Raw genomic sequence first — 17,624 nt, 5'->3', positions numbered from 1 at the left:
AATGTGATTTCGGAAAAATTTGCAAATAGCTGACAGTGGCAGTTTTGAATTTTTTCTTTGCCACATTAAGAACGTCTCGTAGAGAATAGTAATGCTACAGCTGTTTGAAATTTGTGTAAAGCCCCAATTGTAGTATACCCTTTCATTCTAAAATTAAGGGGTAAGGCCACTCCCAAAATTATGTAAAAGTATAATAAAGTTTAATTATTTAATATTTAAAAAAAAAATAAACTATTTGCGCTGTCCGTTAGTTTAAATTTTACCCGCAGTCACCTTCAGTTCAAATCTGAGGGGAAAAAAGCGGAGTGGCACCACTGACTAGGTCGACCTTAAAATACCGCACCCTAAAATAGAATACTAAATCCAGTATCTTCTGCCACGGCAGCATTTCCGTGGCTGGTAACTCTGGCGCACAGGCTTCTGTTGTTGTTGCTGGCTTGTGGGTGTCGAGGCAGTGTCGCGGCGCAATGTTGCAAGTGAATTTCGGGTAAACAAAATCCGTTGATAAGACATTCGCACGGGACTAATTGCACGGGAGTCGCGCGACCCTCTGCCCGCTGGCAAGCCCCCGAAAGTGCAGCCTAAAGTGCGGCTCCAAGCCAGGCTTCGTGCTTCCTGCGAGTGAGCCTGTGTGCGTGCGCGAGTGCGGTCGGTGTGTATGTGTTTTGGGCCCACAAGCGTAGCCCGGAAAAAAGAAGTTTTCTGTTACCATATTTTTTGCCAAGGCCCAAAGGGCGCAGCATCTCGGCTCTCCGTCTCCGTCTCCCGCTCTCTCTCTCTCTCCTGCACGTTCGGTAACCAAAGCGACTTTTGCAACTCCAGTTGTTGTGTGTAAACAGCAGGTGAAGAATAAAATACGAAAGAAAGGCAAGGAAAGTGCAAAGAGCAGGCGAAAGAGGCAAGAGGAAGCAGCAACTCCGCGCAGAGCCACAAAAAGTGACGCATAAAAAGGTTGCTAATTACAAGAGGTAAACAACAAAGGGCCCATTCGCCGATCATCATTATCCGAATTCCCCAGGAGCCCATTACGACGGCCGTAAAATGCTGCCAAGATTTGTCATTCGAATGGCGTAGTAGATTTCCACGATACCGAAACCCAACTCGGATGAGTGACGCGTTGGCGACGCAGCGCAAAGTGTTCATTCATAAAAAGCGTCTGCCCCCTTTGGCCGCCCCTCCCGCAGGCCCCCTTTTCGCCCGCCACCCACAGCCCCCGCTTGCGGTTGCGGCTGGAATTCAGTTTACAAATATTTTCGTTCGTTGGGCCTAAGTGTGGGTCTGAGCTGTTTTGAAACCATATATTAAGTGTGGATGATCTACTGACATTCCAATTGGTTAGCCACGCCTTTATATCATATCTCACTATAGATTTCTATTCACCATCAAATATTTGGGTGCTTGCTATGAGGAATATTAAGTAGATTACCATGGGCATGCTTCGGGTTTCTAAGGAACTTATCAATTTCCTGGAGATATTACCAAAAAAAATGTATAATTGACTAAATGGATTAAAATATCTTAATTTATCTATAATATTATCATTTTTTAGCCTTATATGATATAGTAAAACTAATATTAATAATGGCCTCAAAGTTCATATAAACATGAAAAACAACCCATCGAATTTCGAGCACATTCCTTAATTAATAGACCCTTTAACCCATTAAGATTAGATCAGCCCCGCCATATGGCAGGCGGCCGTGCTAATGAAAATTCACACATTTGTACGTAGCCTGATCCACGGGTCAGCGCCAGCGCTTTTTATCGCTTATCACCTTGGCCTTGCCCCCGCCTTTTGAGCAATCAGTGATATCGAGGGGGAAACAATAGTACCGAGTTTATGGCCAGCATGTCGCCAAAATGCCAAAGTCAAGCAAATAAATACTCAGGCAAATTGTATAAAAAACAATCAAAATAACTCGGTGACATCATTTTGACTAATCGCCAATTTTAGCATTTGAAAACGGCGGCTGCTCGCCCGGCCCACTGGCCAGCCCGCGGGTGCGACAGGGAGGGCGCCAGGGAGCGGGCTGCGGGTGGGAGCGAGCGGGCGAGCGCACGGGCAGGTGCGCCCAGCCGAAGTTAAAAACGAAGCTCAAGCTCGGCATTCCAAGCACCTACGAGTCTCAAATGGATCGGAGCAGTCTCCGATATCTGCGAGTTTCACTTTCGAGGCTCAGATACAGATGCAGATACTACTCCCTCGCATCAGTAAGCGCACTTAGCATCAAAGACGATCTATCTACAGGCATTAAAACATTGCTTTTATCGGCAGGGTAATAAATCAAAGCCGATTCGCAGCCTATCTAGGAGAGTGTGCTTGAAATTTGCCAGATTTCATTCGCTTTAATTGGCCTTTTTTACGACTCATTGCGCTGTTAACGATCTTTTAATTTTATGATTACATAAATCACAGAACAAGGGGTAGTCTGAAAATATAATAAAAGTGGTGTAACTTAAGCTCCTAAAGGGGAAACCACTCTAGAAAAAGCAATGGCAAGCTTATGTGAAGACATAAATCAAAGCCGATTTCAATCATTTCCATGGAATTTATTAGTTTGTTGTGACACTATTTCTGAGTAAACATACATAGTATCTCTTGGATTTATAAGATTCTTATGAAACTAACTACATTTTATGTTTATTACTTGTGGTAGATTGTTGTGGTAAGCCTTAGGAACCCAGGGAATCCCCATGCCAATGTATCTCTTCCCCACATCTTAAACTATTTATTGGCTATTTGTTGATAATTTCCCCGGCAACTTCGATCGGATTCAATTAACCCGAACATATTGCGGCTCATTAACAGGGACATTCCAATCTCGAGACGCGGCGGCCTGATCTAGTTCACAGATACACCGCACACACCGCACACACGCATCCGCACACCCCACTAGTTATTTCGGTTAATTTTGATGTGTGCTAAGAACCGAGAGTGCAGAGTATTAGGCACCACTGCTCCAGAACCCCAGATATTTCCGAGACTGCGATACGTGCTATATGTATGTGCCGAGTGTCGACCCGGCCGGGTGGGTGGAAATGTGGAAATGTTGTGAAAAGCTAAATGAGGCGTGACATGAAAAAACGCTGGGGAAACAAGAGCAGAGCGACAAACACCCAGTGCAGCATAGAAGGCAAACAAACAGAGTTGAGTGCGGCCACCCACAACATGACAGCCGCCACAACAATGGCAATAGAAGCGCTGAAAACCAGAACAAGAACTTGCTGCCCCGTAAATTCCAGCCATGGAGTAATTTCGGCCTAGAAAATGGCATAAAAAACTGGCCGGAAGAGACAAAGGAAAAGATGGCTCGGAAAAAATGCAGAAAACCAAGAGAGCGGAAAGAAGGGCGGTGGGGCAGCACACAATTAACCCTTTCTTTGAAGTCTCGCCTGCGCCCCTGTCCACTGTGCTTTAATTAGTGCATAGAACAAGCGTCCCCACCAACTGCAATAAAATTAATCGTTTATGCTGTAATCGCATTTAGCGGCGCCGACCTCCTTTCCAGCTCCCAGTTCCCCTGAATGCCCCTGGACGCCCCGGCTCTCCCCCGATTCGATGTGCGGCACGGATATCGAAAGCGACAGCTATGTTCCATAACCAAGGGGCAGTCATGTATGGGCATTCCATTACCGGGGATTTTAGCTGGCGATTGGAGCGTGAAGCATCTGGTTATTTTTAGAGCAAACCCACCGGTTGCCCGCCAGTTCCCTTAATAAACCCCCGCAACCCAAAGGGCACACCATAATTGTTCGTGTTTTACAATCAATTTTGCTCAAGAAACCAATTAACCGCACACAGTAAGGTCCAGAGGGCACAGATAGATGGGATGATGTGGGATTACAGTGCTCAAAAGCAGGAACAGCAGGATGTGCCGCAGGACTGGCCACAGCAGCCAACTCTGCTGGGGCACATCATGCAGCAGTCTGCTTGGCAAGGAGACCGACAGGAGGGTTGGGCCCGGCGGGGACCACAGGACGACGAGCCAAAGGAGGACCCATGGGATGGGGCACAGAAGGGGTTCCAGCTGGGACCACCTCCTCCTCCCCCGTACCTGGAATCCCCGCAGCAACGATCGCCAAAGGTGGTGCCAAAGGGTCCGTTTCCGCCGCTCCAACCGCATCGCGTGAATCCCGAGTACTTGCCGTACGGACAGTCCCCGCAGGCGCACTCCGGGTAGGGTCCGATGTAGAAGGGATTGAACTGCCCGCAGCTGCACATGATCTCTGTCTAGGATCGGGGGTCCATCAATGGGCGCGCGTACAAGACCAAATACTCACATTCTGGACTTTACGGTGCGCGGCCAAGGAGCTTCGCTGATCGGTGAAATTTCAATAATCGCCTCCAAAAACTGCCTCGTAATTTCCCATACAGCGCCGAAAGCCAACTAGATATAGCCCTGTGTGGAACCGATCGACGGGGGGGCTATCGTTTCATCTGGCGCGTTTTGTTTGTAAACACAGTTCATGGCTAATAAATATTTGGGCATGCGACTTCCGCTTTCGGGAAAATGGGGAAAATAAATTGGGTATGTTTACGCCAGGGATATTTAATACATTTGAAAAGCATTTTCTGGAACTAGCTGGATGCTTATTTGGGAAGCCATAACGCGGAATTCCCATGCTAATGAGCATTTTTATTGCAAGACAGATTTTTGCAGGGCATTTCCCACATGCTTATATCACCATCGGGGCATTCTGCTAAGCTCCATTGATTGGTCGACGTCGTGAACAATGCCATAATGTGTGACAGTTGCATTTCAAATCTCATTATAGATTTATGCAAAATGTAAGCAGAAACCCCGGAGAATGGGCCGGCGATTTCCCTACGAGATGGTGCCCACTTGACCACTTTAGCCCTGGCCTGCATTGATTTGTGGGGCTTTCTTTGCCGTTTGCCTTTTTGCCGCAAAACCTCTTTGACTGGGATTCGATTTCCAATTCCGATTCCACTCCCATTTCGATTGCAGTTGATTGACTCGACTTTTGTCGTTGACATGGCAAAAAAATGGAATGGAGGAACAGTAATAGAAATTGCACAATTTTCCAGCCCCCCGACGAGATTCGCTCGGTTTAGCTGAATATATCTTATCGCTGGCTACGGTCTACGCTCTGTTTGCTTTGCAGATCGTTATCAACGCGTGAGATAGTGGAAGGCAGTCCAAATGGATCGTGAAATGAGAAAAACTGCCCACACTGAGTGCTTATTTTGGTGTCTGTGCGGCTGCCCTTTCGTAAGAGATTACGAGTGCGTGGGCAGAAGCCAAACTGAAACTAGAAATAATTTCCCATATTCGGTTACAACACAGGCGAACCAAAAAGAGATGAAAACCGAAGGCCACCCACAGCTGCCTCCGGTTTTTAGTGCCCTTGTGCCAAACACTTTGGCACACTTTGAGCGACAGTCTGTCTGCTGATTCACGACTCGTTTGGCCAATTAGCCGACTGTTTAGAACGGTTGCAGCTTGGTTCCCAAATTCTCGATTTGTCTCGGCCTTAGGTTTTGTTTTCCCTCGATTTTCCGCTGCAAAGCGCACGTTCACATGCCAAAAATAGGGCGTGACTCGGGCGATAAAGTGGAAAATATTTACTGCGAATCGTTCGCTCATCTGTGCTAATTTTACTGGGGATTGTCAACGATGGATCAGAACAAGTCTGGTGTGGCACCGGTTGTCACGCCCCGTGTTTTGGGTTCCACAGAGGTATCTGATTGTGTATTCCCTCCCTGCAAACTGCCATCAATTACTGCTCAGCTGAGCAATTTGCATAGTTCGAGAGGAATTTGCAACCACTCGTAAGTGTGGGCCGTTCTACAAATCATTAATCTGTGGGCGGTGGGTGTTGTGGACTGCACGTGCAGGTGCAGGTAACTTAGCGAATGCGTAGCTACTTCCCTTGGGAATAATGAATAATGCAGTTCATATGTACTTTGGAATGCTAATTTACTCTTCGGTTACTAAGCTTGATTTACCTCGATTGTTTGCAGTAAGCAGTAGAGAAATTTCACAACGAATTGATTAAACATTTAGCTTGGCTCGGTGTTTAGATGATTTAATATTGGCTTAATTATTTGCCATTATTTTACAACTTTCTAAAATATTTTGATTTATTGAGAACAAGGTTGTTGATTAATGCACGAAGTCGCAGACTCATAACGATTGAATAAATCGCTGGCTCCTCTAATAAAAGTATAGCTTAGGGTGTACTATATTATATTGATTCCAAAAGAATGCTTATTTAAAGAATGTATTATCAGCTGACAGTTTCAGTTTAATGCAATCAAAGGCAAAGACACTGCAAGCCAGCTCTTATTTTTATCAACGCGTTCAAGAGGGATTTATCTGACCTTGGACAGGTGGCTGCGGGCCATCATCTGCATTGCTGTCAGCACCTTCTTAGCCACCTGCTTGGCGAACGAGGAGCGGACAGGTAAATCCCCCAGATCCGAGGATTATGGCCACAGTAAACTCTTCAGAGTGCGTCAGCTGCCACTACAACTTCAAACAAAGCGAATGGCTCCGTTTCTTAAGCCCTTCGGTATACACTTTGTCCACCGCCTCCTTGGTGGGGGCCTCCAATCCCTGTGGAGATCCTTGAGCGGCGACAACTAATGGCGCTTTGTGGTGCCGTGGAATGTGCATTTCGCTTTGGCTCTGCCAGTTGAGTTTTGTGCAGTAAGTGGCACAGCACCACCACTGCACCATACCCAATGCCAGGCCAGTCCCTTCCTGCATGCTCCCATTACGGGCTGTACACATAATTACTCCGCCTGCGCATTCTGACGAGGCTGATGACAGTTGCCTCGTCTAACTGGGGCACCACTTCCTTCCATCGGGAGCCGGCCGGGCTCGCTTTCTGGCTTGTGCCCAGCTTTTGTTGTGCTCATGGACTAATTTCGTTTGGCTTTGATGCTTGGCAGCACGCTGAAAAATATATATCAACAGAATTGGTTATCATACAGTATTATCTACGGCATATCAGCGCGACATTGCCCGTTTGACAGTGTTTCCATCAGTTGGCTTTTATGGCTCAAATGAGCAGTAAACACGAATTTTGGTTTTACCCCTATATACATTCCTAAAGAAGCTATATCTTATTTTTACTACTTTCACACCTGCTTACTCACTTAATAGTGTACCGATCCATTCAATCATAAATTGAAGATGCAGTATTTGTGCTTAGCGAGACTGATTTCGCCTCAAAAACCCTTCTTCTCAAAAACAATATCGCTTTCTTCTTGATTTCAAGAGCGTTTTCCTCTCAAAAAGGTAAGAAAAAGAGTTGTCTTGATTTCAAGAAAGTTTCCTTCTCAAATAAGTGAGTTAGTTAAGTTAGTTTGTTAAACTTAAAAGATATAAGAATCGTATGAAGCCTCTTGAATATTTAATATTTTGCCCTTTTACTTCAATTTTTTTTTCCTGTGTGAGCCCATCCGAGTTATGCGACTTCCCTTGCAAGACCCATCAATTATGCCAAATGGAGCATATGCACATCCACTGTTGGCTCAATTTTTCAATTAACTTACCTGTAGTCCCAGCCAGCCTTGTACCTTTGGCCATATTTCGAGCCTGCGACCTGGGAGCTAGGACAAAAGGTTATTGCCTCGGCCAGCGATTCGAGCTGATCAATTCGACCAGACATGCAATCTCCTGTCCTGCTGTTGCTGCAAAAGCGGAAAAGTCGGAATTAACACGGAATAAATCCTGTTCGCCCCCCGCTCTGAAATTGCAAATTATGTGCCCAGTTATCATCGTTGGAGCCGGTTGTTTGGCTTTGATTTCCCAGGCACGCAAATGGCATAAAACAGCAGCACCCCGTGCTCACAGGACTGCCGGGACTCCCAGGTCCTGGCCAGGAATCCCAGGACGCGGAGGACGTTCAGCTGAAACTTGTTTAATTTTTGTGCTGTGCTGCGGGAAAAGCGCACAGCAAAAGGAAAATGTGGAAGTGGGTGGGGTTGGGGATGGGGATGGGGATGGGAATGGGGAGTACTTTGATGCAGGTCCTGGACACGCTATCGTCCTCGCCCTTCTTGCTATTCATATTTCATCCATGCGGTTTCTCCGCTTTGCTCGTCGTCTGTTTTTTTAGTTTCTTTCTGCTCAGTTAGTAAATTGAGCATCAACGTGAGTCCTGACTTACCTGTCCCCGGAGTTCCTTTTGGGTTCACCTGGGGTCGTCCATGCCGGTGATGGATGGTCCGATGGCTGGCTATTTAGACGGCTGATTTAAAGTTCCTGCTGCATAAGGGAAAACATTATCCCCTTCTGCTGATATGCTAATTAAATGGATTTATTCTTTTCTTGTTTAATGGCTGTGAAAGGATTATTTTGACCACTTTTACACAACTTTAGGGCTATGCCACAGGGAAAAACTTACATCATTAAAATTGCAAATAAACAAGGACGCAATTTTATTCAGGCTAATGGAGAAATCAACCAAACAGGCTCTGGGCCACATTTATGGCAACGTGTCTGCTTTTATTCAATATTTTATGTGCATTATACTGCCTTTTAATGCCACAACTAATAAAGCTTTGAGCTTTGTTTTGTTGCCTCAACGTCGACATTTGTTTGGCATCTGATGGACTTGCTTTCTCTTTTCCATTCAATTAACAATATCGAAAGCCCAGAGCTCACCGGATTATCTAATAAATGCATACAAATGTTTTGCATTCACAGTTCTGACGGTGAAGGCTGACCTCATTTTTAAAATACGTTCGTACTTAAATAAAATGTATACTATATTTGTCTGATTCTCCAGCTGCCTCTGCTGCATCACATCATTTAGCTCGACCCATTTCCCATTTGGGGCCGAACTTAAGCCCGGTTCAATCGCAAATTGCAGTTTGCCGGTAATGAGGTCCAAACTTCTGGCATACAAACTGAATTTAATGACTTCAACTTAAATTTCCAGCAAAAGTCCCATCAAAAGTGTCGCCAGCACCAGTTTAGCTTAGAAGAGTTTGCCCAGAAGGCTTGTTATTTAAAAGGGGGCGCTTGTAAATAAATGGTGGCAAAAAATATAAACAATAGACAATAGAAATATGTAAAACAAGTAGGAAATCTGCATGAATTGAACTGCAGGCTGACCACAACAAAAGCTGCCAACAATTGCGGTTGCAATTGGGCAAATCCCCAAAGAACGAGGAGGTGTTTTGGGACTTTAGCAATGGAATTTAATATGCTGTCGACACGGAAAAAAGAGAATTCTTAGTGCAGAGATCTCCGAATGACACGAATAGGGACGCACACCCCTAGCCTCCTTAACCCCCTTAGGGTTCACTGAGAGAAAAGGATTGAGATAGGACACAATCGTTTTATAACAGTTATATATTTTAAACTGTAACCATAGAGTTTTAAAGTGAATTACTGTAGAAGTCTTATCCTATATTTTTGGGTTTTACCTCTAAACAGATTTGGGGAATTAACAGAAAATTAGTTGGAAACCGCCTTAAAATGTATCCGGTTGTATGCTATAAAGATCTAATTGTTCTTATTTTGTGAATTATAAAAGCATTCGATTTTTTTTGTTTTCCGAACCTTTTTCTTTTTCTTGAATTTATAATCAGAGATTTGGTTAGAAATGTAAATCTTTAGAAATCTGGAACGACAAAAAAAGGTGCCCAAAAGTATGCTGTGTAAATGGACTTTCGACTGTGGGCTTTTATCCTTAGTCAACCAAGGCATACTTTTGCACACTTTGTTGATCTACACTTTTTTCAGTGTGGGTATAATCGGTGGGTGGCCACTTGGCAGACGCTCATGCGAGGAGCAGCAGGATGTCAACGCTCGGGGCGAGTGGCAGCACCAAAACTGCAGCAGCCGCTGGCAATGCGGAATTCCCCAACCCCTTCCTGGCACCCCCTTGCTCCTCTGCCAATCTCGTCTGCGTACTCCTCCTCTTCCTGGCCAAACTAAAATTATTCAGCCAGGTCTTGTTGCATACTTTCGAGCGCAAATGTTTGCAGAGCATTCGCTTCGTGCCCCAAGAATTTGTGAGTGTGCTAGTGCGAGGACGAGACAAATGTTAGTTAGATATCACACTAATTGTGTTTTCGGATATTACTGTCCTTTCTTTCGAGGGTTACCTTTTGACTTCTAAATAGCAAAATTTGCTAAAATTTAAAAATATATTCGAATTGAGATGGTTACTAAGGTTATTAAATCTCTTTTAATGTTTTTTAGGTGCCTAAAAGTATGCAGCGAAACAGAATACTCGCCTTTTTGAATGAATTCATTTCCCTTCTAAGCATAAAATATATTGTTGCATACTCTTAGAAACCGAAATAAATAATATTTCACATATAAAAGTGTTGCACTCCAGAATACTTTTTGTAGAAATCTGTTGAAAAGGTGGTACGCTTTATCTCCCAGTGCATCTCGTTCCCATTCCCGTCACCAACCTCATCATCTCGTCTCCAGTTCCATTCACAGTTTGCAGTTTGAAATTGAATTTCAGTTTGGGCAGCCCCTGCCACCGCATTTCCCCGCCTTGTAATAACACTATCATTTAGTCGACAGAGGGCAGCAGGAAAAAGGAAGCGGCATTTAAATGAGAATGCTTGTTTAAATTGGCCAGCTCGGGATCTGGATGATGAAAGGACATGGCAGGCAGGATGGGACATATGTTGGCATTGTGAGGCAGAAGTGGAAACCAGATCCGCACAGAAAAGTTCTCTGATTATTTTCGTATGATGACTCAGAGATGTCTACTTGCTATTTTCCAAGGACATTCTTTTTTTTTATTCTCCCTCTCATGAAAGATGGAAAATCAATTGCGAAAACGGGGGAACGAGAAGCGTGATGTGACAGCAACTTCTGGAGTTGTCGACACCCTTCTGGCGTGGATGATTATGAATGCTTCGAGGATGTGACGAGGATGCTCCGCCGGAAGAAGGGGAGCTGCGGGGCATACTTGACGATTAATTGGACTGGCAAAGCGGTTTATCCGAGAGCGAAAACTTTTATCGCCTAGGCGGATTATTAAATTCGCTTTGTTTTACAAACTAGCTGGGGACGCACGGCGCGGGGACTCCCCGTCTGACTCCCTGGATTGCTCACTTCCGTTTCCGGCCATGGCCGCCAGCAGGGTTGCAGCAACAGCCACTAGACGATTTTATCACACTTGCAAAAATTCTAAAATCAGATTTTGAGATTTGCCAATCGAACGCACAGTTTCCAAGAAAGTGAATCATAAGACAATGATTAATGAAATCTCGAAAGTCTGCCTGAAAAGTTGTTTATACTTAGCTTTTCATGACATCGGAACTGATTTTAAATTCTCTAATCTGCATTTAAATTTTCCAGTGCATTGACAACGAGCTTGTCGAAGCCAGACGCCAAACACAATGGGATATGTGGCAAGGGGGCCTGAGTGGAGGTTTGAATAGACTCCCCACGCAGGCAGGGAATCCCTATGCGGAGGCACAGCATTCCTGCTTCCAATCCCCCACCTCTGACCCACTTAGCTGCTCATGCAGAGCTCTATAACTATTTACGATTATGCTTATTATAATGCATATGCTTTAATTAAATTGCAGGCATATCGGGAGCAGCAGAGGATCAGAAATGGAGATGGAGCCGCGTGTGGCCATCCTGCAGGACCTGCGCCTGCAGACCTTCGACTCCATTCGATTTGCATCCTATCGCACCGCCTCCAAGCTGCGCTACATACAGAAGTCCACGAACCTCCATTTGGTGGACATATGGAATGTGATCGAGGCGTTCCGCGAGAATGGACTGAACACCCTAGAGCCGCAGAGCGAGGTGAGCGTGGCCAGGCTGGAAACCCTGGTCTCCTCGCTCTACCACAACCTCAACAAGCGCCTGCCCACCGCCCAGCAGGTGCCCGTGGACTCCAAGGCGGGTCTGCTGCTCAACTGGCTGCTAGCTGCCTACACAAGGTAAGTTTCCTGGATCTGCGAAGTCTTTAGAAGATGAAGGTCTTGTATATATACTAGTTATACGACAGTTCTTTAACAAAACTCACCCAAGTCGTTTCTTCCCTTGCAGTGATAATTCTGGAAAGATTCGCGTGTTCTCCATCAAAGTGGCCCTGGCCACCATGTGCTCCGGCAAACTGGTGGACAAACTAAGATGTGAGTATCTTGAGAATCCTTGAAACTGTTATATTAAACCTCCCTTTCTTTCACAGACATTTTCTCGCAGATCTCGGACGGCGCTGGCCAGCTGGTGGCCTGGAAGCTGAGCGAGTTCCTGCGCGAGGTGCTGGCCCTGCCGGCGGCCGTGTACGAGTCGCCCACATTCCACTACAAGGAGGGGCTCGAGGAGGAGATCTTCCCGGCCGAGAACAAGGTGACGGTGAACGACTTTATGGCCACGCTGATGTCCGAGCCGGGGCCGTCCTGCCTCGTCTGGCTGCCGCTGGTGCACCGGCTGGCCACCGTGGAGACCATTGTGCATCCGACTGTCTGCTCTGTTTGCCACAAGGAAAACTTCACTGGGTTTCGTTATCGCTGTCAGCGGTGTCACGCCTACCAGTTGTGTCAGGAGTGCTTCTGGCACGGCAAGACATCGCTGAACCACCAGAACGATCACGAGGTCAAGGAGTACTCGAGCTACAAGTCGCCCAGCAAACAGATCGGTCACTCGCTGCGCAAGAGCTTCCGCTGTGTGCCCGAGAAGACGGTGCAGGTGCTACCCCGCTTCCCCGACCAGCCGGAGAAGACGCTCAACCTGTCGCACATCGTGCCGCCCTCGCCGCTGCCCTCGCACAACGGCTTCTCGGACCCCTCGGGCCTCGTACATGGCCACCACGGCCCCGGGCATCCGGGCATACCGGGCCAGCATGGCCTCTTCGATCGCTCCAGCACGCTCGACTCGCGGGCCACAGGCCGCAGTCTGGACAGCGCCAGCGGCACTGCCGGCACCACCATGTCCCGCGTGGCAGCCGCCTCCGCCAACGATGAGGAGCACCGCCTGATTGCCCGCTATGCCGCCAGATTGGCCCAGGAGAACCGAGCGGTGAGTGTGGTGAAACGACGGGGTATTTGGAATGCCTTCTAATATCTGTTTTCCCATAAATATAGCCCTCCAACTTGCCAGACAATGCCACACCCATTGGCACAGACAACTCGCGAGCCCAGCGCGAACTGATTGCCCAACTAGAGTCCAAGAACAAGGAGATAATGCGGGAGATAGCGCGCCTAAGGCGTCAGCAGGAGACGGAGCAGATGGCCCCGGAGAATCCGGCGCTGATCAACGAACTGCGCGCCTTGCGGCAGCGGAAGGGAGAGCTGGAGGGTCACCTTGGTGCCCTGCAGGATTCGCGACGACAGCTAATGGAACAGCTGGAGGGACTGATGCGTATGCTTAAGAACCAACAAACCGCTTCGCCCCGCTCCACGCCAAACTCGAGTCCTCGCTCTGGGAAATCTCCACCAATGCCCGGAGGAGCTGGCATCCTGGGCACCTCACCCATGAGTGCCCTGCACGCCCAGCAGATGCAGCAGCATCCAATGGCCGGAGGAGGAGGCGGAGGCAGGCCCACCCAGCAGCAACTCCTCCAGCAGCAGCAACAACAACAGCAGCAGCAGGCACATGGCCATGGTCCATTCAGCCAGAGCCAGCTGGATCAGCTCAACCAGATCAGCAGCGACATGCGCAGCGCCTTCGCCGCCAACGGAAGTGCAAGTGAGTAGGGATGCGGAGGGTATGACTCCTGGGATACTTTTCGATTAGGTTCGGTCATGTCCAAATTTTGAGCTCCCCTGAGTCTGCAATTGGTTAACGCGAGAGAGTTTAGGCCTGGGTTCTCGGACAGATATTAATCGTATAAACCGCGGGAACACCGCCACTGGCAAAACAAAACACACCAAATACCTGATACCCGATATCACCTGACCAATCACCACCAAAACACACGCTCTCACGCCAAAAAACACACTCGTTTCTTGATCGCTTCGCCTTCGCAGCGCCACCGCCAATGCGCACCACCACTGCCACTGCCCATGTCAGTGCCATTCCCAGCCTCAATCCGATTCCGCTCCAGAATCCGATACCGAATCCCGACGCGGAGCTCAATGAGGCCGCCGATCACCTAACGTCGGCCATTTCCCACATGGTCAGCGACCTGAACGCAGGTAAATCGTTGGACTCGATCCTCCTCATCCTACCAACCGCTTTCGCTTCTGAATCTGCAACTGCAACTGCATCTGCATCGGCTGATCCTGCTCCTGCTCCTCTTAATGATGCTCGTGAATGGTGGTCTGCACTGCACCAGCACGTAGAACTCGTAGTAGCACTGCTTCTAGAGCCACCAAGCAAAACCAAAACACAAACCCCGCTCCAACTGGAATGTTTCACTCTGTGCTTATCCGTGTTCTTTTTCGGTGTGCGTATTGTCTTTGGGTCTCGCATCCATTTCCAGGACGGGGAAGGGCCAATCTGGGGGCCCAGGCGACGGGCAGCAGCTCCCTGCCGCAGGCTCGCTTCATCATGCCACTGGGTAAGTTGTCCCGGGCTGCATCGATCCGATACGAACCTCCTCCTTTGTTCTTCTCTAAAGCGAGCACTTTTCCCTTTTGTTTTCTTTGTTTTCTTAAACCGTTTGATTTTAGATTATTTCCCCAATAGACGGCATAAGAAAAAATGCTGCAAATATTGAGCTTATCCCCGGTTTGGTTAGTTGCCCCTTATAATTTTCGCTCATTTCTTCTGTATGTCAAAAATCGGGGGCCCACCCTGCCTTCCAAACCAAACAAAAACCAAATAACCCACAAACAAAACCAAAACCGATCAAGAATTCCGACACATCGAGGGCGGCGAGTCGGAGGACTCGAGTCAGTGCGAGTGCAACGACTGCGAGTGCGGGGAGTACGAGGAGGTGTTCCGCACCGACGAGGATCTCGAGTGCGAGGGAGCAGCAGCTCCCTTCGGGGACCCATATACCCCGTATCTCAGCACTAACATTCCCGAGGAGGACCACTTCGATTACACGTTCGGGCAGGGCGAGGAGCTGTCGCAGGTGAACCGCATCCTGGGCTACCGCAACCACCCGGAGTTGTTCATCGACGACGAGCAGGCCGGCTTCCCGGCGCTGCACGAGATCGGTGAGACAATCGATGAACTGCAGCTGATCATGCACGCTTATATCATGAAGTATAGTCTGAATATATAAAGAGTGTTGTGTGCCGTCGTAGGTTACCAAAAACATATATGTACTCTCCGATCAGGTAAAATATGCCGAATCTACTGCCTCTAGACCATCCTAGCTCGCTCGACTCACGAATCTCCACTCCACTGCGCAGGTAGATCTCAAGCCGGGGCTATCTATCAATAGTTACTTCTCTAGCTCTAACATATAGCGCTCATCTTCATCGCTGCACTCTCAAAATCGTCTCTCTATCTCAATCTCAGTCAGTCCATCCTAGTTAGTCTCTAGATTTGATTCACGTTGGCTGCTTGACTCAAAGGATTCGACTAAATTGTCTGATTTAAACTAGTGCCTCTAACGATAATCCATATGTTTACCGCAAACTTGATCAATTTCAGATTTCGACGAATCTCAATCGTATAACCAAGAGTGGAACGAAAAGGTAAAGGATTTCGCCACGAAATCCTGCTCATTGTTGTTGATCTAGATGTTGTTCTTTGCCGTTGTCTATCCTATTTATCTCTCTCCTCTATATACATACATGCACTCGATATACCCAAATAAACGAACTATATATCTATATCCCGTAGCTAGTGTAGTGATTGCCATATTTCAATTGCCTTTGCATGCCAGAGACTTTAACTTGAGTACGATTTAATGGAAGAATGTGTTGTAATACCTGATTTTAACTAGAGTCCTATGTGTTTCCACAGGCAAATGCGAATAGCCAATGGCAGGAGCAGTTTGCACAATGGAGTCTTAATTCGCAAAAGAACTAAGGACCGCCAGCAGTGGACCAGTGGAAGCAGCAGGACTGGGAATCTCCGGAGGCAGCTGGACAGTCGGATGAGGACGAACTCTCGCTTAGCTTTTTACCCTACCTTAACTCATACGTTGACTTAGAGCAATTTATTTATTGATTACTTTACGGAGCCGTAGCCTACACCACCCTAATCATTATAATTTATACCTTGAAGTTTGGTATCTGCGTAAATGTAAACATATATACGATTATTTTATCGAAGCAAAGCATATGAATATAGCTGATAAACAAGACTTGCAGTTGCACTGCTCTTCGAAGTCGCAAATCCATTGAATCTCGTTGAAACTTTTACGATCGTACGTATTGCTAAGGGGCAATAGGAGGTATGGCGTTTTAATTTTAGGTTTCCACGATTTCGTAATTGGCTTTTAGATTTTGTAAGCGCCCGCGGCAGCGGTTATTTATTACCATGAAACTTAACAAATTGAAAATCAAATCACGTAATGCGTAATACAAATACGATATAGACATTTACATATTATGTACTTAATAACTAGCAACTTGTTGAGAACCTAAAATCAAATTCTAAATGCTAAACATTATACACACATTAAACACCTTGAGATACGGTAAAGCCAACAACTATTTGAGCCACAACAAAACCCAATGTTAAACACTAAAAACGAAAGGAAAACAAAACACGATTTATATATTATCCATTTATAATATGCATTCATACAAGAAAAGTTATACCATATAATCGTAACGGCATAGTGCACGAGATAGAGAAAATCCGACATTTATAGAACTTATACATAACTACTGAATAATACTACAAAAGAGAAAGCTAAATAAAAAGGCATTTTAAACAATCACAGTTGATGGTTTGTTGTGTTAATTGGGGATTGAATTACCTTCTGCAAAGCGGTTTAATTCAAGTTTCAATTGAGTTCAGAGCGGACATTCGGTCCATATTATATACCCGATTTAAATTCCCGAACAATAAGCTTTGGGCACTCTGGATCTCTAAAGTAAGATTGCGATCTTGGAGCGTAGCTGGTACGGTGTTGTGCTAGAAGCCACTTTATAAGATGTGGCGTCCGAGTATCTTGAATTTCGCGTGGAGCGCCCTGCTCCTGTCTTCGGTTCTTTCACAAACACAGGGCCTGCGAACCACCATAATTAATAACTCTCCGGAGAAAATAAAGGATATTGGGGACACCGTTGAATTCGATTGTTCCGTTCAGTATGTCAATAAGTTCATTGTTCTTTTCCTAAAAATGGACAGTGCTCCCGTCCTTTTGTCCTCGGGCTCCAGGCTTGTTATCAAGGACTCGCGCTACTCGCTGGTCTACGATCCCAGTTCCTCCACCCACAAGCTGAAGATTAGGAATATCCAGGCGTCTGATGCTGGCACGTATGCCTGCCAGGTAGTGACATCCGCCATCCAAAGAATCAGTGCCGCCGTCAAGCTGTTTGTGAGACAACCTCCAGTGAGTCCGGATAACTCCACGGTGGTGTACCGCGAGTACGACTACGTTATGGATGAATATGAATAATTTTGTAATTATAATTAAAGAAACCTAAATAAAAGGAAACTTGTTAACACTTATTAAGGATTTAAATCAAAAATTGTAGCTAGCATTCTGAAATCCGTTTTTTCAAAATTTCAAATTAATAAAGAGATGCCATTTGCTATTTGGCTTATGTTGCCACTGTCTGCGAGGGTTTGTGTCACCACTAA

General features: G+C 46.5%; 2 protein-coding genes across 7 annotated transcripts; one reads left to right on the top strand and one right to left on the bottom strand.

Moving 5' to 3' along the window:
- Window positions 1–412: 412 nt before the first annotated feature.
- On the top strand, window positions 413–16,757 carry LOC108022717 (dystrobrevin beta). Of its 5 annotated transcripts, XM_050888217.1 has the most exons (10): window positions 413–968; window positions 11,543–11,905; window positions 12,015–12,100; window positions 12,157–12,986; window positions 13,052–13,655; window positions 13,937–14,104; window positions 14,392–14,469; window positions 14,765–15,073; window positions 15,516–15,559; window positions 15,831–16,757. In XM_050888217.1, exons 2-10 carry the CDS (start codon window positions 11,571–11,573, stop codon window positions 15,894–15,896), a joined length of 2,520 nt encoding a protein of 839 aa, XP_050744174.1. In that variant the 5' UTR covers window positions 413–968; window positions 11,543–11,570; the 3' UTR covers window positions 15,897–16,757. The 5 variants fall into 5 exon arrangements, with proteins under 5 accessions (XP_050744174.1, XP_016947289.1, XP_050744175.1 ...); XM_017091800.3 differs by lacking the exons at window positions 14,392–14,469; window positions 14,765–15,073 and having other exon boundaries at window positions 414–968; XM_050888218.1 differs by lacking the exons at window positions 14,392–14,469; window positions 14,765–15,073; window positions 15,516–15,559 and having other exon boundaries at window positions 414–968.
- On the bottom strand, window positions 3,733–4,447 carry LOC108022718 (keratin-associated protein 5-8). Of its 2 annotated transcripts, none has more exons than XM_017091802.3 (2): window positions 4,282–4,447; window positions 3,733–4,231 (listed from the first exon to the last, which is right to left on the bottom strand). In XM_017091802.3, the coding sequence occupies exon 2, from the start codon at window positions 4,220–4,222 to the stop codon at window positions 3,851–3,853; it is 372 nt and encodes a 123-aa protein (XP_016947291.1). In that variant the 5' UTR covers window positions 4,223–4,231; window positions 4,282–4,447; the 3' UTR covers window positions 3,733–3,850. The 2 variants fall into 2 exon arrangements, with proteins under 2 accessions (XP_016947291.1, XP_016947292.1); XM_017091803.3 differs by having other exon boundaries at window positions 3,733–4,227; window positions 4,282–4,433.
- Window positions 16,758–17,624: the final 867 nt, after the last annotated feature.

The sequence above is a fragment of the Drosophila biarmipes genome, chromosome 2R, assembly GCF_025231255.1.
Source record: "Drosophila biarmipes strain raj3 chromosome 2R, RU_DBia_V1.1, whole genome shotgun sequence".
In the NCBI taxonomy this organism is placed as follows: domain Eukaryota; kingdom Metazoa; phylum Arthropoda; class Insecta; order Diptera; family Drosophilidae; genus Drosophila; species Drosophila biarmipes.
This window is presented reverse-complemented; position numbering and strand designations above follow the sequence as displayed.

Bases quoted from the DNA above. Each gene is read 5' to 3' on its own strand.
- LOC108022718 (XM_017091802.3), bottom strand. From the start codon at position 4,222: ATGTGCAGCTGCGGGCAGTTCAATCCCTTCTACATCGGACCCTACCCG.
- LOC108022717 (XM_050888217.1), top strand. From the start codon at position 11,571: ATGGAGATGGAGCCGCGTGTGGCCATCCTGCAGGACCTGCGCCTGCAG. The intron at 12,101-12,156 runs GTGAGTATCTTG...TTTCTTTCACAG, and splicing joins ACTGGTGGACAAACTAAGAT to ACATTTTCTCGCAGATCTCG. The intron at 14,470-14,764 runs GTAAGTTGTCCC...AAACCGATCAAG, and splicing joins TCGCTTCATCATGCCACTGG to AATTCCGACACATCGAGGGC.